The sequence below is a fragment of the Nilaparvata lugens genome, chromosome 6 (genome assembly GCF_014356525.2).
Source record: "Nilaparvata lugens isolate BPH chromosome 6, ASM1435652v1, whole genome shotgun sequence".
In the NCBI taxonomy this organism is placed as follows: Eukaryota; Metazoa; Arthropoda; class Insecta; order Hemiptera; family Delphacidae; genus Nilaparvata; species Nilaparvata lugens.
Window position 1 is genome coordinate 9,365,747 of NC_052509.1, and position 27,388 is coordinate 9,393,134.

The following is a 27,388-nucleotide window of genomic DNA, read 5'->3' on the forward strand; positions in this document are numbered from 1 at the left end:
ATAGCGAATGATGGGAGGAGGTAACGGGGGATGTTATTGTTCTAACTTCAAAGATTGACACAATAGAACTTTTGAACCTGACGTGCTCAAAAGAATTTGTGACAGGTAGTGATAGAAAAGAGGAAGAGGGAAGGTATGAGAAGGAAAGAGCGATGTTCAGGGTGTAGAAATATAGTCAATGTATATAGATTGGTCGAGTGAGGGGTGGCCACCAGTGGCAACATTGCAGTGGCCTTGAGAGACCCATTTTCGCTTGGTCAACTATAGTTAACTATACCATAAACGTTGGAAAAAGTGAAACTAGTCGCATTTAAATGTAGATTGTGATCCTTTTATGGAAATTGATTGGAATAAAGGACGGTTGACGAGTGAAATATTATTGACTTTGCGAAGCAACAGCTGTCAGTCGAACTAGAGTCTAGAGAGGTCTGTTGTTGTTATCTTAGACGGAAGATTAATGGATCGGCTGCAACCCTGGAATGTACAGTCTATTGTTCTATGTTTCTGGAGCGAGTTGGTTGATAGAGAAATCAATGTGGTGTTGGAAAGAGAGAGAGAGCGATGGTGAGGGAGAGAGATATTTGATATTTATTTAATACATCTTACATTGCCTGCTCTGACAAGACCTATGGCAAACACTGGTAATAATAAACAAAACAAAAAATAACACTTCTAAATTTAGACACAATATAATTATAGTGAAAAATATTATTGGAAATTCATACAAATGATGAAACTAATGTAGGCTAATTGATTGGATGGGCAGAATTCACAGAGAGGGAGATTGATTGATTGAGTACTTTATGTAGATCACAATATATACTGGCTTGTACACTTATATACAATAGCTTACAATACAGCAAAATTATAGATGAATTTACATAATATAGACTAAGAAAATAATTATTGAACTGTATATGATATGAGAAAGCAATTTGTGATATAATAACTGTAGATAATTATATTGTTATGCATCTACATAAATTGGCGGAGATTTGGACATATCAATGTCCATTCTTCGGAAAGAATATTAAAAATATCCTCCCCACTAAACTCTCTACCAGAAAAGAGAGAGAGAGATTAGATTAGATTAGATTAGATTTCTTTATTTATGTATGTTACAATACTTACTGGCTTATACACTAATTTACATTAAATGACGATAATGCTAGTTATTCAACGAATTCCACAAAGTATAGATAATTAATCAATGAGAGTAAATATAGAAATGTAATTGGAATAACGATGATATAATAATGTGATGTAACTTCATAAATCGGCGGTGTTTCAACAAATAATTGTCGATTCTTTAACACACGACCGGGTTCACAAGAGAGAGAGAGAGAGAGAGAGAGAGAGAGAGAGAGAGAGAGAGAGAGAGAGAGAGAAAATATTGAAATGAGTTGATGAAATTTAATAAGATCTTGATAGAAAATTTTGAGTGTGTTTGAAGATACAGTATTATTTTTCCAATCAATTCAATTTCTGTCACAAAATAGATTATCGGTCAGAAAAATATATATCATGGAAATACAAGAGTATATGAATATTATATTAGAATAAAATATATGAATACAAAATAAATAAAACCTGAAGATGGTGTAAACTGGAACTAGTTGTTCAACCAATTTAAAGTTTTTTTAAATAATAAAGGGTGCTATAAGATTTATTTTGTTTTATTAATTTAAAAGCAGCCCATGTCAATAAGTGTTTTATGAATACAAAAGTATATCAAGGAATAGAAAAATAGAACAGATAGTTTTATTCAAATAGACTATGTGAAATTATACGTCTGGGTGAATAACAATTCACAGTTGCAAAATTATTATTATAGTAGGTCCACGTTATAATGGCAGTATTGGATTAACACTGGTGTTGCTACCCTTGTCTATCATTTGATTCCCTACTTTAGAAACGTTTGAGAGTTCGGTCTTATCAGTGGCGGCTCGTCCTATGTGTTCAATGGTTCATTGAACCCCCAGAATTGAATCAACTTCCTATACAATGATGAATTTGCAACTCAAATAATTATATTTCTATTTTATACTCATTAAATTACATCACAACATTTTTCATCTATGTAAACAGTATGTTTTGCGGCCGGTGATTGAGAGCACGGAGTGGCTTGCTTGAAACAGCACCGAATGGAATGACGATGGAATGGTGGAGATGGAAAGCAGTGTTCATTTCCCGATGTGAACCCAAAAACAGGGCTGGGTATGGTAGTGGAACGGAGGAGGGGAATCGGTTTGCTAGCACGGATTTGGTTCACAATCCTGTGTGAACCAAGTTTGCACGAGTTCATCCGAGAGTAGCCGAACCTAGCCGAGGCAAGTGAAGCATTCGGTAAACCTCGGAATGAATCGTGAGTAATTCGTGATACGGATACAGTGCCATCTTGAACTTGCTTATAACCAATAAATTTAAATTTGGTGGCAGTAAACAGTAAAAAAGCGGTAAACAAGAAGTAGCCTAAGCGTGACAGTTTAGAGGTTATACGGTATGGTAACGGGTATACACTGTTTACAGTTGTGATAGATCTCACTGCATTTTTCGTTTTATAAATTTGTTTTGCGTGTAGAAGAATATAGTAATTTCTAGTGTGTTTTGTGTATTCGTGAGTATTTCTAGTGTGTCCATTTTCTTTTAGTGAGAGTGTGAATATAATTTATTGTGTTACCGTAACAGCATTTTGATGAAGAAATATGAATAAGGTTCAGTATTTGTTAAATACAAACATATTAATATTGAGGGTAGGTGTAAAATAAAACATGATGGTGACCAACTCCCAAAGTAAAAATCAAACAGAAAAATATGAACAGGACAAAAAATTTATATTTGTAGAAAATAAGCTCAACCTTTGGGGTGTAATTATTATTGATCACGTTTACACTTGATTATGCGCAATACTCTATATCCTATTGACCTTTCTCTCCAATAGATCATGAGGTTGAACCCCCAAGTTTGAAAATCACCCGCTCCTGACGTTATCATAACGGTAATTAAAATGTAATCAACTGGCAATTAACCGCCGTTAAATGTTGTTGTTGTTATGAAACTAGAACTGGAAAATTTACTGATAAGACCGCTCGAGTTGAAATCTCCAGTCAAAAGTGCAACTAAGTGAGAGGGAAGTGTATATATAGCGGTATACTATGATAGTGGTTATCTATAACTGAAATTTCTGCATACCTGTTAATACATACGGTTAAATATAATATGTAAATGCAACTATGCAAGCGTGTATATATTTTTGTCGTAGGTTATGTATATACTCTACTTGGCAGAATAAGTAGAGTATTCTATAAAAGCGGGAGAGTACAGAATATTTATATGTATACGATTACATGTTATCAAAGCTGCTAAGTAGAAGCCTTATAGGTATAATATGACAGCATTAAAGTACAGTAGCGAAGTAGGTGAATAAAGTTTGTGATAAGGAACATTCTTAAGTAAATAGGTGCTTAATTGACGTCAACTTGTTTTATATTCACGATTATCACATTCCATTTCATTACAACTTTCAATTTATTTTTATTTACCTATCGTTGAATTTATTTGCGAGAAAACTTCAATCTCTCCTACTTGATAACTAACCATTTCATTACAACTTTCGTTACTTATCTTTCAATTTATTTGCAAGAAAACTTCAATCTCTCAAAGTTAATAACTAAGATTCATCGTTTCGTTATTTTAATCACTTTTTTGGCATCATACCAAGGTTTCGGAAACCTTCCGAAATAGAGTACTGGAATCTCAAGCGTTATCAAATATGAGCAATTAGATACTAGTTTTTCTTTTTAGGAGTACTGAATTTATTGGGACACAGTAAAATTTATCAAGTATTTTTTCTACTATGTCAAAAAATTACTGGTTAGAGTTTTAACTCTTAAGAGTTATTTCCCCAACTGGATATAATTAGATATAGGCCTACACTATAGCTGTATTGAATAAATCGATTTGAAGTAGACCTACAATCTAACTATCAATATTATTCTATTAAATTGAATTCAGTAGTAACAATCATATATTTATTTAAAAAATGAGAGAGACAATTTTTTCATATTAATAGTATCTATTAATTTGCCATTTCCATCAATGTTTCGATCTCAAAATTTTATAGTTTTTCAAAGTTTGGAATATTCTGATTAATTGTGATTGATTTAATTTAATTTATAAGTTTTTTTTTTATTTAAAAATGATTTTTGTGTGTTTTGAATTGTAAATTGATTGTGTAATTGAAGAATGTAAAGTGACACATAACCTAGCTACATTTGGATTGTTGTATAAATTAGAATTGGAACCGTTTTGGGCTTATAAGCCTGTGGTAGTTTTCTGTAAGTTGTGTGATTCTGAATGATTAAATAAATAAATTAATTAAATTAAATCATCAATCTCTATTAAACTGAAATCTGAAGAAGAGGCAACAGAATATAGGCTCTACAGTGAATGGAGCCGTATGATAGATAGTTGGCTGGCCTATCAGAGAGAAAGCCTCCCATTGGTCAATAGCCCAGTTGACTCTCGCCCAATGACAGCCTCTCACCTTGATCGCTCATCTACCAATCATATGGCACCGTTTACAGTGTATTTTGTTGTTTCACATACAAGATTTCAGTTTGTTAGATACTTAGATTTCAGTGATAGGATTAAGCGGCTAGTTTACTATTATTTTCTTAATAAAGTTCTCCAAGGGTTTGATTTCTCACAAGATCAACACTAGACAAAACTACTTTTAATTAAATTTTAATTGTATTTAACAAGTTTTTCAAGATTACAGGTCTACAAGCTAACGTCAAGACAGTCTTCATTAATACCAAAAAATTTATATCTAGGTCCACGTTATAATAGCAGTGGAGAAAGATAGGAGAAAAACGTCGTTGATCCTCTGTCTTGTCAATGCCTTCTATATACGGTATCTGATACAGGTTCATTGATGTAATATTAACGGTTCATTCTCGTTCAAAATAATAAATTATAATTTATCAAGCAATAAATTATATTTTTCAATAATTTCATAATGAATTTTCATTATTGGGATGAAATATTTTGTCAATGAATATCATTAATTCTACATTGTTAAAAGCCATTGACGGTAGCTGATACAGGTTTATTAATGTAATATTAATTGTGCATTCTCGTTTAAAATGATCAATATTATTTTTTCAAACAAGGAATTACATTTTTCAATAATTTTATAATGAATTTTCATAATTATGATGAAATATTTTGTTGATTAATTATTAACTGTACATTTTTGAAAGCCGATCCGGCAACAGAGCAAAGCGAGAAAGAGATAGCGCTCTCCGCTTTGTTGAATGATAGACAAGGATAGCAATACCATTGCTAATCAAACACTGCCATTATAACGTGGACCTCACTGTAATCTAATCAATACTAAATCATCCTTTCTTTACACCTTAATCCAGATCAAATCATCTTTCAAGAAGAACCTGATCAAGATCAAAATAATCAAATCATGATTCAATAAAAACCGAGGAGCTAACAGTTCAGTAGCCGACCCATCCGGTTCTTAAGAACTGAACGGTCGTTCATTCAGATTGGATCTCTAGTCACACCTCCGGGCATAAACTCGGTTCCCTCTCAAACCGCTTATTGTTTATTAAAGAGCGCTCAAATTCCGACAACATTTAAACTGAAACCACTTTAAACTGACAGAAAACCTTAAAAAAAAGATCCATGTTTCTCAATTTTATCAATGCTGACAGTCTGAAACGAATACCCTAATGTCAGTATTCTCCATAAACAACATCAATTCCACCCATTCAATTAACACTGACACTACTAAGTGAATCCATGTGGAACCTTGTCTGGTTTTGTTTAGATGGATAGTTTAATTTGGCTGCTATTGCCACAGAATATACAGAGCGCATAATTGTATAGATATATTCTATACACCGACTCTGGAAACCGGATACTAGTATGGTGAGGGGTGTGGGGAAGAGAGTAATTCAAAATGGCCGACACTACGCCCTAAAAAGTGCCCTGGGGTATTCTCGACACCCCCTTCCCCACAAGTGTGGTAGGTGTTAGGAGTCACCACTCTCCATAAACTGGTATAGCTATCTCTCTCTCCTTCTGGCTGCATTGGTTATCTTTGTTTATCTTGAAAATCTTAACGTTTCGATTTGTCTCTCTCTTCTCAATCTTGTCAATATCTCGCTCTCTTTCACATCCCCACTCTACCACTGTTTCTCTTGCAGTTTCTCTTTAGCATAATTCATCTCTCCAAACGTTTAGTCTGTCTTAATCTGTTTTCTATCTTTGTTTATCTTGATATCTAAACGTTCCGATCTGTCTCTCTCTTCTCAATCTTGTCAATGTCACTCTCTCTCTCTCTTTCACATCCCCACTCTACCTCTTCTCTCTTGCAGGTTCTCTTTAGCATAATTTATCTCTCTTCACAAACGTTTAGTTCGTCTTAATCTGTGTGCTGTCTTTGTCAATCTTTATATGACAGGATATCGCTCTCTTGCTCTCTCGTTGAAGATGTTCACTCCCTCTTAATTCGTCAGCCATCTTCATCTAGTTATCTCATAATCCCATCATTATTCAAGTCTTAGAAGCTTTTCTTCTAAATTTCTAGAAGCCGTATTTCATTATCTATAATAACTTATGAATAAACTATAATATAGTCTACTAGTAATATGTGTTTGGTGATCACGATGATGTAAAAGTTGAAGAAGTATTTATTTCTCACCAACTAGTTCCAATATTCAGTTGTAGTATCAGTATGGTATTATTCATCCATACAATAAGTACATCATCGAAATGATAGGGAGAGGAAAAATAAGGTAACCTTGTGCTGTTCTTCTCCCAAATTTAGATAAGGTTTCACATAGTCCGGAATGAGTTAAGTCTTGTAGTTCTCTACTTCACAAAGTTTTCAGTCCTTCGATATTTTCACAAAGTAGATTTTCAAATTTAGATGCTTCAAACCCAACCATAGAAGATATATTTCACATTATTATGACAAAGTGAGGGATTATTATATTACTCAATTATTATATCGATAAATGAGTGATCATTCTTCATTCTGGGATTAACAAGCTCGTTCAAATTGATGAAGATGGAGTAGACTTGAAGATTTAAGTAATTTGTTGATATAGATTTGATGAATTATATGTATTTGAAATAAGACGTGGATGAATAAATGATGAGTGGAGAAAGAACTATGAGAAATCTTCAAACGACAATAATTTATACGTACTTCTCTTACAAATAGAATTAAATTGAATCACGAATTTAAGGTGTGAAAATTAATAATCAAAATACTTGTTGAATATTGATTTTTTGAAACTTCTTAATAATTTAGAAACACTATTACAGTGTTGTCAAATCAACTCTTATAAATGTATTCACAAGTCTGTAGTTTCGTCCTGAAACTGAAACCAACAGCTTCAAGATGTGTGGGTTTCAATAAGAAACTTCAGTCCTGTAATTTATCGAATTAAAAGAGGAGTTGAAATCTTCTATAATTTACTTTTAATGGAATGAATTGGAATTGAAAAAATAGTGAAAAAGTGGTTACCTTTTGTAGAAGGGTTTGAACGCCGTCTCGTCAGCGGGGTTCTGGGGGGGCGCCGTCCCCTGTTGGGGCACCTGCGCCCCCTGACTCGGTTGCTGGGGCGCCGTCAAGTAGTCCTTGTGCGGCGACTGTTGAGGGGGCAAGCCCCCCTGGCTTGCCCCTTGGGGCGCACCTCGCGAGGGGAAGTAGTTGTTGTAGTGGCCCCCTTGGGGTACCTGGGCCCCCCCAAAACAGGAAGCGGGTGCCGCTATCACGCTGGGCAGTTTCATGTTGGGTGGGGTCTGTGGAGGGGTGTCGGTCTGGACGTCGGGGAACCCCGAGGCTGCGCCCCCTGGGGGGATCCCGCTGCCCCCCTGGCAGGTACTGTGTGGGCCCATGCTGCCCCAGAAACCTCCGTACCTAAGTTGAAACCAAAAATTTGATTATTAATCCATTACAAATTCAAATTGTCAAAACAATGATAAATTCGAACAATTCAGATAAAGGAAGTTTTAATCGTTCATGACTTATTCTCGATGAATCAAATATAGAATTCTGTCTCTTGTAATCTGTCATTAGTATTGTCATAGCCACCTCTAATACAAGGCCCCGGCCTACGATATCGCAGTGTGGGCCTAGAATCTAATGCATGATTGGTGACAAAGATTTTGAAAATACAAGCTGATCTTTTCCACCAATCATGTATTAGATTCTAGGCCTACGCTGCGACGTTGCAATATCGTAGGCCGGGGCCTTGTATTAGAGGTGGCTATGGTATTGTCTATGACCTTTCAAAATCAATAAAAATATTTCCACCAAAATTTTACTCAAGAAAAATACTTGTAACTGTATTTTCACTTTTATCCAGTTAGTTGCTGCACTATATTCGTGGAATATTACGATTAATCTTTTATGGTTTTATGTAATTAATATTTTTAATCATTCTAATATTAAGAGCTCAAATTAAATGGAGTTTTCAGAAGTACAGTATTTTGTTGAAGAGCTTCCTCCATTGGTAGCCTACTCCATTGGAAAATATCGTAGAGAGAAAGGTCCTGGATATACTTTCTCTTTCTCTATATTAATACTATTAGAAAACTGAACTTCATTCCATGAAATGATGAGTTTCGTTTACAGTTAGTTAAGTTATACTAAGATGAGTGTACAAGTTCACAAGGATACTATACAACTATACAAGCAGAGAGTATAGGATGTAAAATACATGTCTTTTTTTCTTTAGGGCTACTCTTAGATATGAATACAAATAGAAATCTAGGTACCCTTTTTAAAAATGTGTACTTATAACATGTTTAGGCTATAATGCCATTATCAAGAGATATGTAAAATACATGTATAGAATGCTACATCCTATAATATCTGATAACAAGTGATGAGGAGCAATATTTGTTTGGAAATCAAGAATATGGATAATTGCTTATAACTTTGTAGATCCAATCAATTTAGTTATCATAATATAATGATAGGGAACAAACGACACACAAGGCAAATCACAAGCAAGAGGTGAGAGAGCATTTAAAGACATCTGTATCGAGAAATACTTTTATATGTTGCTGATGAATCAATTTTGTATAATAGTATAGAATTATCAAATATATTTATTTATAGAATTATTATTTTATAGCTCTACGTTCTTGTAATTATACTACTGTTTTATATACTCTACACTTCCATAAACAATTCAATCAACGATAATCATGATAAGGCAACTCTATCACTACCTCCGTAAACAAAGCCGTAGTGCATTCGTGTGACGTCAGACAAGGTAGTGCTCCTACACCAATAAATATCCGTTGATTTCAGCTGATCTATATCAGCTAGTGTTTTTATTGGTGCTGACGTCACACGAATGCACTATGGCTTTGTTTACGAAGGTAGTGACTCTATACTATCGAAACCAGTAGTTCCCTCTCGAAGATTGTAACTTATGATCTGCATCTTTATGATTGTGCTATTCCACTTGAATTACTCTTATTGCAAAGAGAAGAATAATTAAAGTATCACCAAAAATTGATCAAACACAACTATTCCAGTGACTGAAAATTTATGACCTCAAGGCATGATTGAAAATTATTTTCTAGGCAGTTGAATTGTAAATTTTGGAAATGTATCATTTCAAGGTTGGAATCTGTTAATGATTAAAAATTTGAAAAATATTTGTAGACAGTAGATACACCCTACTCACCTCGAATAAGGAGGCGCCCCATTGGAAGGACTGACCGCCGACCCGGGGGGTCCTAGGGGTGCGAAGGGACCCCCGCTGCCGCCGGGACCCCCCTGTTGGGGTGCTCCACACCCCCAGGGCGGCTGCAGCTGTGACGGGGGCGGCGTTTTGCAGGCGGCAGTGTCGGCCAACGACCAAATCTTCGGTTTAGTCGCGGGGATGGGAATACCACAATCATCCCCTCTCTTATCTCCCATCTCGTCCTTCATCATCATGCCGTGATGGTGGTGCAGGTGGGAGGGGTAGTGGTGATAAGGAGGTACTCCTCCTCCGGGTCCTCCTCCTCCTTTTCGGTCATCTTCGTCGTCCAGCTCCTCCTCAGACTTGACGTGGTGATGCATCAGGGATGAGTCTATAAGTCACAATAGAGAGTCTAAAAAACGGGGGGTCAAAAGGTGGTTGGGAGGGGTGAGGTCACGCTCATTCACACCCATGCAGAGGAGGGGGAGAGGAGAAATGAGTAAAATTTGAGATAAAGAATATATCATAGGTAATAAAATCATAGGTTGTTGATAATGTAAAAAATTGAAAAAATCTGGTGTGGCGCACTCACACAACTTTCCTTGCCGTTATGAAAATTGATCACCTGACGCTAGTGTTCACGCGCATCTGAAGTCTACTATTCTAAGATCTGAGCCAGCTGGTGACAGGACAATAACGCTGGAGACACACGATGTCTGCTATCTCTTCTTATAGTGAATGAATTAATAGAATGAACAGTTAGTTGCCAACAGTTTGCAATTAGATAATCACATTTTCTCGAATTTCGAGCTTATTTTCAATTTTAGGTGAAAATGTTACTGAACATTAGTTGTAGAGACTCTTATGCTCAATCTATTCCACTCAATTTTTTTTGTTTAAATTGAATCTGAAGCTTGATAATTAAGAATCTAAAATCAAACTTTGCATAGATGAGGCGGAGCTCCTGAAATTTTTACAGATATGGGACTTATGTCAGTTGATAGAGATTATCAATGACTATTCTAGGTATAGATTTGATCGAAATCGTTGGAGCCGTTTTTGTGAAAATCGCGAAAAACCCTGTTTTTGGCAACATTTTCGGAATTTTAGCCGACATCTTGAATTTCATGTGATCGAAATTGTTCGTATCGGATCCTTATATTGCAAGGATTTTAAGTTTCAAATACCAATGTTAAGTTTCAACAGATCAATACCCAAAACCCACTTGTTAAGTTTTAACAGACCAATACCCAAAAACCACTTTTTTGGACTCAGGGGACCTTGAAACGTATAGAAATTCAGAAATTGAGGTACCTTAATTTTTTTCGGAAAGCAATACTTTCCTTACCTATGGTAATAGGGCAAGGAAAGTAAAAATACATTTGTATGTCTCAGGAACACCGATACACATCAGCTCTGTTCTTACTACTATTGTCTTCAATTCATTAATATAAAAGAGTTCAGTGAAATTATTCAACTGATAGTTCTTCATTCTTTCCCAAATACACAACAATTTTCTGTTCAATGTCATTTTTAAATGTTTAGTTGTATGAGGATGTTGAATAATATGCTATGCTTCACATTGAGAGGGATTTCTGTTCGATAATAAAATTCATTCATTCATACAAAATCAATTGTACAATGACTCTGCCAGGTTCACTCACTCACTATTCGACTGTTGGTCCACCAAATTCTATGTATGTTTTCTTGGGAGTTACTTTATATACTTTATATACTTTTTATACTTTACTGTATATACTTTATATACTGTTAGTTTGTACAGCTAGTCGTTTAAGATAATATAGTTATTGAGCGGACCAAGGCTTTGAAAGAGTTCTAAATATCTCTATATAGACTCTAGTCTCATATACTCTACTTCAGTCTACCTATATAGGACCGTGGTAATACTAAGTGATACTACTACCTATGTCAACTGTATATACTCTATTTTCTAAATATACTACACTAGATCATTACCTCCAATATAATCCATTCTATATTATCTCCACTCATAACCTAACCCAACCTGTTACATTCACTATAACCTTATCATTCAGTTAATGATACATTAGAGTAACACATTTTAACTCACGACAGGAATGTAGAAACTTTTATCGGAACAAATGTTACTTTTGAATGATACTTCGGTCGAATTGCTTTTGTAAATGATCTACTATAATATGAAAGTAGTTTCTAATGGAATGAATGTAGTACTACAAGAACCTCTAGACTATCATCTCACTGATCCCACTTTATAGTGAAGCGAATTATCTGTTGAGAAGTGGAATATATTTTAAGAAGATTAATGCTCAGTTCACGAGATTTATGTGGGTGTAGGTCCACTGAGATCACTTTTAAAATGATAGTATGACACCGTTAGAGGTTTCCCAGATGCTGGGATCAAGTTATTCGATTTTTGAGAGGAATTTGGAGATGAACTATAATAAATCAATACTCTCGATTGACTTCCTAAGGCCCGGTTGCACAAAAACCGGTTGAATTTTAACCTTGATTAATTCCACGAGAACCAATCAGAGAATACGTTTTTGAAAAGACGGCTTCTCTGATTGGTTCTCATGGAATTAATCACAATTAATATCCTAACATTGGATATTACTTTTTAGATGTTAGAGATAAAATAGTATTCAATCAATTAATCTATTTTCTTCACAAACATAAAACAAACAATAATGAAAGCATGTCATAAACGTAGGTGTATCCTCTTCTCTATATGGAACAAAGACAAACAAACATTTAACGAGACATTTTTCACCGAACCAATAAAATCAGCCAACCCCAACTATCACAGTCAGGCACTGCACAATAAAGGAATTTCCACTTGATCTAGTACACACACGCCCACACACGTTCCAAGAGAGCACTTAATTCAAGATGACTCATCCAAGTGTTAAGTCCCTGAAAGGGAGAGGGGGAACCCTCCCTTAGCACACAGCATGCTGCCAAGGGTCTGGCTTCTCTCCCTAGGGCTCTAGGGCTTAAGCCCTGAAGGGTGATAGGGCGTTCATACACACCATACAAACAATATAGTGCAAAATATACTGGGTGCACTTAGGGTGTTTAGAAGAATATATAGCTACTACGGAATTATCATACAGAATAGTAGGTCTATACACTTAGGACCTTGAAAAGAAGAAATCTTCAGTAGAATTGAAATACTTTAATGAATAACCTTTAATGGTTATTAAAGGCATTTATTTCATAGTTCTTAAATGAATATTGGATGCCTTGAATAGTTCTTTAATTCTCATTGAAAACCTTCAATAGTTCTTCAATATTTATTGAAAACCTTAAATATTTTGGGAAGTGTTAGTTCCACAAGATGTCATATCGATAAACTGAATAAGAAAGTACATAATTGAACAATGAAAACCTTCAGTAATTTTTCTATAATATACAGGGTCTGTATAAGTAACCGGTCTGACCTCAAGAAAATTTTTTATGGGCAAAATATGTACAATTTTCTATCAGATATCTTCAAAGTAGTCCCTATTGGAGTCGATAACATGCTGATACCGGATTTTCAAATCCCTGAACGCTCCCTGGAAGTCGGCAACCTCTATGCTGTCTAGAGCCCCGGTAGTAGCATGTTAAACGTTTTCCAGAGTCCCAAACCGCGTCCCCTTAAGTTGTCTCTTGATCTTGGGGAACAAAAATAAGTCCGGTGGTGCCATATCCGGGCTGAAAGGAGGATGTGGCAACGTTACCCTCGACTGTTTGGCCAACTGCTCGGTGACGAGCAGGCAGGTGTGCGACGGAGCATTGTCGTGATGGAGGATCCACGAATCGGCAATCCCCGGACGGACTCGATGAACCCGGGCGGTTAGTCGACGGAGCACCGTCACAAAGAGTTTGTGCCACCCGGCCAAACTCTAAACGACCAGTACTACAGAGAGGTGCTCCGCCCGGGTTCATCGAGTCCGTCCGGGGATTGCCGATTCGTGGATCCTCCATCACGACAATGCTCCGTCGCACACCTGCCTGCTCGTCACCGAGCAGTTGGCCAAACAGTCGAGGGTAACGTTGCCACATCCTCCTTTCAGCCCGGATATGGCACCACCGGACTTATTTTTGTTCCCCAAGATCAAGAGACAACTTAAGGGGACGCGGTTTGGGACTCTGGAAAACGTTTAACATGCTACTACGGGGGCTCTAGACAGCATAGAGGTTGCCGACTTCCAGGGAGCGTTCAGGGATTTGAAAATCCGGTATCAGCATGTTATCGACTCCAATAGGTACTACTTTGAAGATATCTGATGAAAAATTGTACATACTTTGCCCATAAAAAATTTCCTGAGGTCAGTCCGGTTACTTATTATACAGATCCTGTATATTATAGAAAAATCACTGAAGGTTTTCATTGTTCAATTATGTACTTTCTTATTCAGTTTATTGATATGACATCTTGTGGAACCACACTTCCCAAAATATTTAAGGTTTTCAATAAATATTAAAAAACATCAAATATCTGATGAAAAATTGTACATATTTTGCACATAAAAAATTTCCTGAGGTCAGTCCGGTTACTTATTATACAGACTATGTATATTCGAGATGGATTCCCACATACAAGTTTGAACATTAGCAGTCCAAATTAATTGTACGCATTACCTATGAAAAAAATAGATATATGATTGTAAAACAAGATTAGTTTGCATCCTATACAATGTTACGTACAAATATAGTTATACAATTTACACTAACGCATGTTAAACCCCATGAAAATATAGATATACGTTGTCGGAGCATTAGCAGTCCAAATTTAATGCACGCATTTCGTATGAGAGCAGCCCCTGTTCTTTTCGCTGCATTATAATGGCACGTCGGCAATAAACAAAGTCAGTAAGTCATTTGCAAAGATGGGTTTCGGCTGAACGCCTCTAGACCCTACACCCTTTTACCAGCCCTTGGGTTAGGGTTGGGGTTAGGGTTGGGTTAAAGCTATCAATATTACTTGAGCCGACACAAATGAATAGAGTGAGTTAGCTTGTTAGACGTGATAGACATTGTGACCCTTTTTTGAAAGCTGGAGAGAGAGGGTGAGTGTTTTTCGTGGCTGATGAATTCTAGTCAGAGAGTGAGAGAGTGTTAGAGTGAATGAGTTTTTCCTAGCCGATGTGTGAGAGAGAGGGAGTTTCCTACTGTAGTGTGAGAGAGGGAGAGAATTAGGTTTTCCTTGTTCATACATTCTAGTGAGAGAGTGAGAGAGAGTTTTTCCTAGCTGATGCTTCCTAGCGGTGGTTAAACAGAGAGGGGATGTGCGAGTGAGGGTTTATGAGGTTTTTGGGAGCGAATAATGGTGTAAGCTACGTGACAGGATATGGAAGGGATGGACTAGTTTAATTTTTTGAGAAATTATGAGGGTTTATTTGAAATGAAAGAATGGAATAAGTAAGCTTAGTGGTAGGGGGCTGATTTCTTTAAAGATTAATTGGATAATATGCATTCAGATCAAGATTTGAGAGTGGAAGATATCTCTCTAATTGATCGAGCGAAGTGAGGTCTAAGATTCAAGTCGATGGTTTGGCATTTCTCTTAATGTTTAAATATTGAAATGTTTGAATGTTTATATGTTGCGCATTTACGGCGAAACGCGGTAATAGATTTTCATGAAATTTGACAGGTATGTTTTTTTTAATTGCGCGTCGACGTATATACAAGGTTTTTTGGAAATTTTGCATTTCAAGGATAATATGAAAGAAAAATCTGGTGTGGTACACTCACACAACTTTCCTTGCTCATATTCGAAACTACGATCAGACTTTTGTATATGTGTATATATAATTGTTTTCAGAGTACTTTTTCCTTTGTGTATATTGTGAAATTCAATGATTTTTTTAGTCGTCATTTTTTTAAAGTCGTCAAAACAGCTGTTCTACAGATGAAATATCTCGACTATGTGTTCTTTTTATGAACTGCTCACCTACCTACCTCATGCACGAGAAGGAGGTTACAAAGTCCATTTCTCAAGGATGGGGTGGACCCCCCATTAGTTTCCCAGAAAGGAGACTCATGCCAGTTAATAGAGCTGATAAATAACTATACAGAGTATGAATTTGAAAAAAATCGGTCAAGTTATTTTGAAAAAATCGTGAAAAACATGGTTTTTTAGTAATCATCTGCCATTTTTCTCAAGAATATTACGGAGCTCCTGCAATTTTCCAAGGAAAAAACTCATGTCATTTGATAGGACTTATGAATAGCTACCCATGGCTTGAATTTGAAGAAAATCGTTAGAGCAGTTTTCGAGAAAACGGTGAAAAACCTGGTTTTTGGTCATTATCCGCCATTTTTCTCAAGAATATTACGGAGCTCATGGAATTTTCCCAGAAATGAGACTCATGCCAGTTGATAGTGCTTATGAATATCTATCCATGGTATGAATTTGAAGTAAATCGTTGGAGCAGTTTTCGAGAAAACGGTGAAAAACATGGATTTTTAGTCATTATCCGCCATTTTTCTCAAGAATATTACGGAGATCCTGAAATTTTCCCAGAAATGAAACTTATGCCAGTTGATAAGGCTTAAAAATAGCTATCCATGGTATAAATTTGAAGAAAATCGTTGGAGCCGTTTTCGAGAAAACCGTGAAAAACATGGTTTTTTAGTCATTTTCCGCCATTTTTCTCAAGAATATTACGGAGCTCCTGAAATTTTCCCAGAAATGAGACTTATGCTATTTGATAGGGCTTATAAATAGCTATCCATGATATAATTTGAAGAAAATCGTTAGAGCCATTTTCGAGAAAAACGTGAAAAACATGGTTTTTTAGTAATTATCCGCCATTTTTTTCCGCCATCTTGAATTGAATTTTATTGAATTTCTTATTGTCGGGTCCTCATGGTATAGGGACCTTAAGTTTAAAATTTGAAGTCGATCGGTTAATTAGGAATGGAGTTATCGTGTTCACAGACATACACACACACACACATACACACACACACACATACCACACACACACATACACACATACACACACACAGACCAATACCCAAAATCATGTTTTTGGACTCAGGGGACCTTGAAACGTATAGAAAACTTGAAATTGGGGTACCTTAATTTTTTTTGGAAAGCAATACTTTCCTTACCTATGGTAGTAGGGCAAGGAAAGTAAAAAAGGAGCCTCCTTCATACGCCAATATTACAATAAAAATCAGACTATAGAATTATTCATCATAAATCAGCTGACAAGTGATTACACAGATGTGTGGAGAAGCCAGTCTATTGCTGTAATTCCATAATGTCTATAGTTTCAATCAGGTACTTATGGATGAGAATACTGCGTGAGGTCTACTGTTCACAGAACTACTACTTATTCTATAAACGGAATCATCGCTATCATCTAACATCTATTTTCAATCTTCCTCAATATGTTTTCTAGACTATCTTGTCTCCTTCTTCTTGTTCATCTACTTGTTGTTTATTCTTCTTTCTATTTCCTTTTCTTTCTATTTCCTCTTCTTGTTCTCTTCCTTCTGCTCATCTAACTTCTTCCTCGTATTCTCTATCTTCTTCTTCTCTTTCTCCACATCTCATCGGTTTTTTTTTCATTTTCATCCCAATCTTTTCTTTTTTTCTCTCATTTTGCATCCACATATTTCTCTTTCCATCTTTATCTTCATCCTCTACAGAAGAATCACTCTTTGCCTGTCCATCTTCTACCCTTCTTCTTCTTCTTCTTCTTCTCCTTCTTCTTCTTCTTCTTCTTCTTCTTCTTCTTCTTCTTCTTCTTCTTTTTCTTCTTCTTCTTCTTCTTATTCTTCTTCTTCTCTAACTACTTCTCCTTCTTCTCCTTCCACTTATTTTTCTTCTTCTTCTTCTTCTTCTTCTCCAACTCCTTATTTTTCTCCTTTTCCTTCTTCTTTCCCTTCTCCTTCTTCTCCTTTCTCATCTTCTTCTCCTCCTTCTCCGTCGTCTTCTTCTCTAATCCTTTATCCCTCTTTTCTTGCATCTAAAACTTCATTCTCATTTACTTCCTCTACACATTTGTCTCCTCTCAACTCTTCCACCTCTCTCCTTCCTACTCCTTCTCCTCCTCCTTTGTCCTTCATCTATATCTTCCTCCATATCCCCATCCCCTTCTTCCAAGCCTTCTTCCAGCCATACCTTTCTCTCCCCCTTGTCTCTCACATCTATTTTGGTAGAGAGTTAGTAGGAAGGATATTTTGAATATTCTTTCCGAAGAATGGACATTGATATGTCCAAAGCTCCCCCATTTTATGTAGATGCATAACAATATTATCTATAGTAATCACAAATTTCTTTTTTCATATAATATACAGTTCAATAATTATTTTCTTAGGCCCGGTTGCACAACAGCCGGTTAAATTTTAATCGTGATTAATTTCACGAGAACCAATCAGAGAAGGCGTTTTTGAAAATACGGCTTCTCTGATTGGTTCTTGTGGAATTAATCAAGGTTAAAATTTAACCGGCTGTTGTGCAACCGGCACTTAGTCTATATTATGTAAATTCATCTATAATTTTGCTGTATTGTGAGCTATTGTATATAAGTGTATAAGCCAGTATATATTGTTGTAATCCACATGAATGAAGTACTCAATCAATCAATCAATCAATCAATCAATCAATCAATCAATCAATCAATCAATCAATCAATCAATCAATCAGTCTATATCTCCATATCTCCATCTTCATCATTTTTTCTATCTTCATCCTCATCTTTCAAGCCATCTCTCTGCCTACTTTCACCTCCTCCTTGTCTTTTGCATCTATATCTCTTCCTTCATCTTCTATACCCTCTCGCAGCCATACATAATCTGGTATCTCTACAGCAGCCAAGTCAAGGCAAAACAGTGTGTATCTTTAATATAGCGATTAAGAATTTTATAACCGTGTCCAGCTATCATAATTCTAAACATGGGTAGCAGTCTCAGAGAAAAGTGGATACATAAATTAATTATTATACATGGTCACAGTCCAGGGCTAGCCACAGCTTCCATGCTGCTTTCTGTATAATATAAACTTGAAAGAATGTACGCGTGTGACAAAGAAAAGAAGTTTGTTTTTATGATTTTCTGCTCTCTTTCTCCTTCTTCCAATGTCTCTCTCTGACTTATTCTCTCTCTCTTCCCCTCTCATTCTCTTTCACTCTCTATCACTCAGAAAAAAGGAAAAGAGTGAGGTTTTTCTGATTTTCTCCTCTATTTCTCCTTCTCTCAATCACTCACTCTCTCTCTCTCTCTCTCACTCAGGAAAAACGAAAGAAGTGAGGTTTTTCTGGTTTTCTCCTCTCTTTCTCCTTCTCTCAATCTCTCTCTCTCGCTCACTCTTTCTCACTCTCTCTTTCAGAAGGAAAATAAAAGAAGTTTTTTGATTTTCCCCTTCTTACAATCACTCTCTCTCACTCTCTCACTCTCTCTCACCCTCTCTCTATCTCTCTCTGGGCCGGCTGTGCCCTAACTTCGCCCTCTCAGGTTTTTCAATAAAGGCAGCTAATCAATCAATCAAAATCTCTCACTCTCTCTCTCTGTCTCTCTCTACCCCTCACATCCTCACACTCACTCGCTCTCACTCAGAAGAAAGGAAAAGAAGTTTGGTTTTTCTGAATTTCTCCTCTCTTTCTCCTTCTCTCAATCTCTCTGTCACTTTTCTCTCTCTCTCTCTCTCTCATTCTCCAATCTCTCTCTCATTCTCTCTCTTTCTTGTTTTTTCTCTTTCTCATTCTCTCTCTCTTCCTCTCTCACTCTCTCTCTCTTTCTCTCTCTTCCTCTCACTCACAATCTCTCTCTTTCTCTCTCTCACTCTATCTCATTATCTACTATCTCATCATTTATTTTCTTCTCCTCTTGATCTCTCCCATCACTTTTCTCTCTCTCATTCACTCTCTCTGTCCGTCTCTCTCTCTCAGTATCTCTCTCTGTGAGCATGTAGCTACCTCCCTACGGCTGCATTATTATCCTCAATGTAACCATGGCTATTAACATAATCATAATCATAATCGTAATCATGCAAATGCATTATCATGTGTTTCGAGGAGGTATCATCATTATTCAATACAACGGAAATCATCTTCATCATCATCATCATCATCATCATAATTTTCATCATCTTTAACAAAATCATCATAATCTATACTATAGGCTTCTTCTTCTTCTTCTTCTTCTTCTTCTTCTTCTTCTTCTTCTTCTTCTACTACTACTACTACTACTACTACCAGCTATAGGTGGTATTGGTTATGGTTATTACCTCTCAATGTACCTGAATATAGCGAGATTCATCCGAAGTATGATACTATATAGTATATATTATAGTATATATAAGTATAGTATAGTATATGTATATAGTATATACTATAAAGTATATATATAGTACTATAGTATATATATTATAGAGTAAACTGGAAGTCAGGAGCTATTTGAAGGTATCACGCGAACTCAGCTGAGGTGTAAATAAAGACAGCACATAAGGGAGGAGTTGAGGAGTGTTGGCAGAGTATAATCATGATTATACAGTAGTAATTGTATAGGTTAGATATTATTTTATAATAATGTCTTGGAGTTGGGTACTTTATCAGGTACCAAATTGAGTCAGTTTTTGAAGCGTTCAATTGGGAAAGTAATGATCGTATAACATATTAAAAACATAAAATCACTCTATTCATAAGGGCTACCTTATTCAAATTAATAAAACCAATATACAACTTGAAAATGGCCAGAGTAGGTCGAAACTAGTCGTTAAAATGTTTACTAAAAGTTTCTAAAATGTTTTGATAAACAGGGTACTACAAGTTTTATAAAATTTTTATTAACTTATTAATAACATATTTGTAGTCTATAAAAAATTAGTCCAGTCCAGTCTTTCAAACACATGGTGAATACAGTATTGTTGAATTATATTGAGAATATTGTTAATTTGTATTCATTTATTCAGTATATTTTTGTTTCAGTATTTTTTGCTGGAGTATGAATGGAGAAAACTTTTAAAATAATAAAACCAATATAAGTTTTATAGTGTTTTTATTAACTTATTTATAAAATATTGGTTAGTTATATGTATAACATATTGGTTGGTAAGTTTTTAAAATGTTTTAATAAGCAGGGTATTACAAGTTTTATAGTGTTTTTTTTATCAACTTATTCATAACATATTGGCTAGTTATATTTATAACATATTGGTTGATAAGTTTTTTATTAACTTATTTATAACATATTGGTAGTCTATAAAAAAGTAGTCCAGTCCAGTCTTTCAAACACATGGTGAATACAGTATTGTTTAATTATATTGATAATATTGTTAATTTGTATTCAGTTATTCACTATCTTTTTGTTTCAGTATTTTTTGCTAGAGTATGATTGGAGAAATGAGAGAGTGCAGGGGACTCCGATAAGAAAAAGGTAACTTCTGACTTGAATGGTAACTAACCTATCGAAAAAATACAAAAATATTTACAGTATTTTTGTAGAACCGAACGGGTTCGGAAGGAGAAAGATGTACAATATCAGACTCAAGTTCATTCAAAATTATTATAGAACAATAGGTTTCATTATATTATTATTTTTTAAACGAAAATCCAAATTAAATGCTGTAATTCACCCCGAAGACTTCTGCTACTTCAAATATTGAAAACAGGGTAAACAGCTGTATGGAAATTCGATGAGCGTTACTATTCAAAAATTATTATTTTATCTGTAGGTCTCATTATAGTTTACTGGAATAGTGTTCATTGTAGTTCGAAGTAAAGTTTAGAGCAACTCAATTTAGTAAATTTAATGGAACAATTTCGAATTCGAGCAGATACAAATCAGCTAAATATGAGGACACAATGGAAGTGAAAAAAGAAGTAATGAATGTGTTGTCACAATATCAATCAATGTGAAATCCACAGCTGAACAATCTCTCGAAATTTCGATCGAAATAAAGAACGTACTTGAGATCCTCATTCAATTAATGCCATTTAATACAGTTAACGGGGCTTCAAAAAGTAACAATATCACTTTTATTCAGAAATCAAAACAGACAATTATCGTCATCTTGTTCAATTTTTAAAGCAGTTAAATTGTCTGAATATATATTCGTTTGAAGAGAGAAAAGTGTATGTTTGAAGAGTTTAGATAGACGTTAAGAGAGTGTATTGTCTGTCAATGGACAATACAGAGAAAAGTGAATGAGAAGGGTAGAAGTTGAGAGGCCTGGGGTGAGAGAGAGAAAATGCAATATTGCTGCCCTTTTATTTTGCTTTCCAGCGTGAAGTGTATTGATGAGGAAGGAAATGGAAGATTAGGGTTGGTGAGCGAGGAGAGAGAGGGACTGACACTTGTTGGTGTCCTTTCTCAAGCCGGGAGAGAGTTTGATGACTGAATGATAGCCTAAGGAGGGGGTAAGAGTGGAAGACGGATGAAAGAAGAAAAAGGAGGAGATGGAAGAATAACAAGGAGGAGACGAATGCGGTGTGGGAGAATAAGAACATCAACAGAGAGAAGAATAATAGGAAAAAAAGACAAGGAGTAGGAAGAGGATAATGAGTAAGAGGAGAAGAAGATGAAGAGCATGAGAAAAGAGTGATGCACATCAGATTGATGAATTAAGTCGAAGGAGAAAAGTGTAAAGACAGAAATTCGATGAAGAATAGCTATGATGAAAATTAGGAGTGATTAAAAAATAAATGGTGTTGAAAATTGATAATTAAACAGGTACACAGGAATTACAAATGTAATGCTCAGTAGAAGATCAAGTTGATGATGGAGAAGAAGACGAAGACAAAAAATAAGAAGAAGAATAAGAGGATACGCTGAAAGAGAGGTGGATGAAGAGGGAGAAGGATCAAAGATATCATGAGATGAAGAAGTTTTAGGCCCTGTTGCACAAAAGACGGTTAAATTTTAACCGTGGTTAATTTTACAAGAGCCAATCGGAGAAGGCTTTTTTGATAAAAACGGCTTCACTGATTGGTTCTCGTTGAATAACTCACAGTTAGAATTTAACCGGCTTTTGTGCAACCGGCACTTAGTATTGTAGAAACAGTTGAAGAAAAGATGAGAGTAGGATAAGAGTAAGACAGAGATGCATTGGATGGTGAAGAAATAAATGTAGAAGTAAAGTAGCGAGAAAGCAAGCGAGAAAATAAAAAAGAGAAATTACAGAATAGTGAGAAGGTGGGAAGGTAATAGAAGATGGGGAAAAGATGACGGAAAGAAAACAAGCGATAGTAATAAAAAATAAAGATAATGGAAGAGAAACAGAATAGAAAGAAGGAGAAAGTGGAGTAGAAGATGAGAAAGAAGACGGAGCGAATATCAGTAGCAAGTGTGCAAAGAGGCTGTACACAGACTAGAGTGGTTCTGTAGAATCAGAGAGAAACAGCACCTGTCAACTCTCTCCTCTCCCTCTTCTCTCTCTTTAATTGCAATCGAGATCCATCAGAGGGAGTGAGAGAAAGCCTCCTAATAAAATCATCCCTCTTAGCCACACTCTATGCCAAGGGAGGGTGTCGCAAAGTGTATCCACGGGAGGGAGAGAGAGTCGACGTACTTCTCTTCTCTGGGAGGGAAACTATATACATACCTCTGGCAACGGAGGCTTGTCGTGAAGTGTATCTACAGAAGAGAGAGAGAGAGTGATCGAGAGTGTGGGAGTGTGAGTGAGAGAGTGTGCGTGAGAGAAAGAGAACCAATATACAGTACTTCTTTCATTTGAGAGAAAACTATATGCATACTTATGGCAACGGTTTTCGTGAACTGTTTCCACGAAGCAAAGAGAGAGAGAGAGTTGGAGGAAGAGAGTTTGAGAATGTGAAAGAGAGAGAGAGAATCAATGTACTTCTCTCACCAAGGAAATACTTTATACATACTTCTGCTAAGTGAGGGTTATCGCAAACTGTATTCACAGAAGAGAGTGAGAAAGAGTGTGGGAGATTGATTGATTGATTGATTGAGTACTTTATTTATGTAGATTACAATATATACTGGCGTATACACTTATATACAATAGCTTACAATACGGCAAATTATAGATAAATTTGCATAATATAGACTAAGAAAATAATTACTGAACTGTATATGATATGAAAAAGCAATTTGTAGTATAATAACTATAGATAATTATATTGTTATGCATCTACATAAATTGGCGGAGCTTTGGACATATCAATGTCCATTCTTTGGAAAGAATATTCGAAGTATCCTTCCCACTAACTCTCTAGAGAGGGAGAGAGAAAGAAAGTGTGAGAATGTGTAAGAGAGAGTGAGTGAGAGAAAACCAATGCACTCCTCTCACCGAGGAGAAAATTATATACATACTTCTGCTAAGTGAGGGTTGAAGTGAAGTGTATCCACGGAAGAGAGAGAGGGTGAGAGGAGCTGAGAAAGAGTGTGTGTGAGAGAGAAAGTGACTTGATATACTTCTTTCATCAGAAAACTATATACATACTTCTTGCAACGGAGGGTTGACGTAACGCAAAGTGTATCATCCACGGGAGAGAGAGCCCATATAGGCATACCTCCCTCATCGGGTATAGAAACTGAACTATATACATACGTCTCTCATCAACATCCCCTAACAAAGGTTGGATTGGCGGAAAGTAAGCAACACTTTCAAGAATGACAGTCCGTAAAAGTGGGCCCTGGTTAATAATGCATTATTGGCGGGGTGAAGCTAAGAGCTATACGGGGAAGAAACTGAGAGTGACACCCCTTGCTGGAGAAATGAAACACCCTCGGTTGTAGAAAAACACTATAGGACGGGAGCGAGAAGAGAATTGTAGAGTGGGAGAGGAAGGGTGACGAAAGTGTAGAGAGAGAGACGATGGTAGAGGGAGTGATGGGGAACAGGAGGAGAAGTAGTCACAAAAGTGTATGTGGATGAAAGAATATGATATAAGGAAGAATAGTGGGGAAAATGGAGAATTCTGGTGGAAGGAGGGATAAAAATTAAAAGATAACAGGTATAAGCAGCCGAAAGGACATGAAACAACTCGATAACATACATAAAAAAATGGAGAGAACATAATAAATTGGAGTTGAATGCAGTACTTAGTATGTATTAGGATATAAGCTGGGGGTACACCGGTTAGTCAAGACAAGACTTCAGTCACGGAGTATTGTGACTATGTGAAGTCTTGTGACTAAACGTGTCTGATCATGTCTTGTTTTGACACAATACTCCACACAGTTGCTTATGAAGACATGTCTAATTGCAATGATTAGTCAGTGTGAGATGCGTCACAAGCAGCTATGTGAAGTATTGTAACTAAACGTGTCTGATCATGTCTTGTCTTGTCTTGACTAACTGGTGTGCCCCTAGCCTAAGTGATGGTTCTCTAGAGTTCATAAAGAATAGATGAGGAGAACTCTACTATAAGGAAGTGGAGAATGAAGAAATAGAGAGAGAAAATCAAAAGCTGCATGAAGAACCAGTTGACAAAAAGTATAGTGTCAAAATATCACAAAGATAATCAAATTGGATAATTTGTATATTATTTATTTTAACAATAAATTGATATTTATTGGATATTTTTATTCAAGTGGATCACAATTAAATTTTCAGCTGGCTTGGATTCCAGTTAATTCCTCTGATTCCCGTTTATAATACTGTAACCAACAATAAATATTGCAGCTAAGGATCATTTATATTTCACTAGCAGGTAACCCGTGCTCCGCAAGGGTCTATTTCAAAACTTGACAAACTGAAAACTTGACGTAATGGAATCTTGAAGAATTGAAAATAGGCCTATAACCATCCTCGGTTGATTAAGAATCTATTTACAAAGTTACAAGTTAATCAGTCCAGTAGTTTAGACTTGATGATGCGTCAAACATAATATTTTCCTATCTCGTGCGTGTATAAGCCAGTTCTTTCCTTTATTATGACTAGCAGGTAACCCATGCTTTGCAAGGGTCTATTTTAAAACTTGACAAACTGAAAACTTGACATAATTGAATCTTGAAGAATTATAATAGGTCTATAACCATCCTCTGCAGAAGCTGAAGAACTTCTACAATATTGAATGTAATATAGAAAAAATACTATTTCGATTACGATGATACTGTATATTATTGATAGCAGTATTTAACTCAAATAAAACGACCAAATTTGATTTATATCCAGAAGCATTTCCAAAATCATTCTTACAAATAAGAGAGAAAAGAAGTAACTTTCCAGAGAGAGAGAAAGCGAGGAACGAATACTCAGTAGCTGAGAATAAAAACCTCCGATGAATCAGAACGTGAAAGAGAGAGTCTACATCACTGTAGGAGTGAGATGAAGGAAATTACTCTCCCCAAAGAGTGTGAAAAGGGATAGAATGCCACCCCCAACAGTCTGAGAGAGTGATACAGTGAAGAGTGCATAATAGAGGCTGGCTAGAGTAAGTAGCATCAGAGGGAATAAGGCTTAATTTAGGTGGAGTGGTTTTTAAATTGTTTGCTAGGGCGAGTAATTGACTGCGGGATTTCCGAAATTGCTACACTCGTTTGTCATTCCCTTACTTGCCTCTTTCCCTTTTCTCTCACTCTATCTTCCCCTCTTTCTCTCATCCCTCCACTTCTCTTTCCCTTGAAACGCTCTCAGCAAGTTGTCTGTGACAACGTATCCTTGTGACAATTATGTATGTGTGAGAGGGTGTGCTTTCAGGAAAAAACGGGGAAAATGTTTCTAAATTATTTGTGTATCTTGAGGTGCTGCAATACTAACACCCATTAGTATGCGGTTTTATCGAGAAGCGCCAAATTATTCTTATACATCCTAAAAATATTATAATATTTGTTGAACAGTGTTTTAGTTTTACTTAGAATTGTATTGGAGGGTTAAGTATAAGAGAGGGCCGGCTGCGCCCTAATTTCGCCCTCCTAGGTTTTAATAAAGGCAGCTGATCAATCAATCAATATTACTTCGATATACAGTGATCGATTTGAACTCTGATGGAATCTTTGGGAACAGATCTGCTATGATTCACAAATCTCTTACAGAATTTCTTTCATAAAATCTTCAATAACCTACACTTATTTCCTTTGGAATATCAATTCTATTCAATAGAGCTTCCATGAAACCATATTGCAATGAATGAAAAATATGGAACAGCCAAACATTGTGCACTTCTTGTACTGTTTCCAATCAGTTTGCATGTCCGATAAGGTGCGTACAGACTTTCGCTCTGCTCCGTAATCGATCGTCATTAGAGCAGATCGATTGATGATCGACCGGGGAGCAAGACTGGAACGCGAGAAGAGCTAACATCTCCCGTAACGTTTATGATCGGAGGGATAGCGGGGCGTGCGCGGAGCGTGTTGGAGGCGCGTACGCACCTTTACAGAGAAAGTATTATTTTCATGAGTAGTACGGGAGCTATACCTACTCGAGTATAAGGGCCGAGGCACATGAAGCGTATTTTCAGGCGTTTACAGACAGTTCGGCAGAATGGGAAGCTCTCCGATTGGCTGATTATCAGTTGCTAATTCACAAACGCTACCCCTATCAGCCAATTGCAGAGCTTCCTACCCTGACGATTCGTCTGAAAACGCCTGGAATCGTTTCGTGTGGCTTGGCCCTGAAGTTGTGAACAGAACAAGTCACGCTGAAGATCGATGCCACTAAACTCTAAAACTTCTAGAGTCATTGATATGGATAGAATAGACAAAGAAAGTCGATAGCGAGCTGGAAACTATATCATGAACTGATCGTT

General features: G+C 36.2%; 1 protein-coding gene across 2 annotated transcripts in view; it reads right to left on the reverse strand.

Moving 5' to 3' along the window:
* Nucleotides 1–7,532: 7,532 nt before the first annotated feature.
* LOC111049858 (homeobox protein araucan) overlaps nt 7,533–27,388 on the reverse strand; it is a 194,130-nt gene continuing 174,274 nt past the window's right edge. For both annotated transcript variants that reach the window (XM_039430069.1, XM_039430070.1), the window contains exons 5-6: nt 9,732–10,122; nt 7,533–7,948 (exon numbers count right to left, since the gene is read on the reverse strand). In XM_039430069.1, the coding sequence (XP_039286003.1) occupies nt 7,549–7,948; nt 9,732–10,122 (791 nt within the window). In that variant the 3' untranslated portion in view covers nt 7,533–7,548. The remainder of the gene's footprint in view (nt 7,949–9,731; nt 10,123–27,388) is intronic.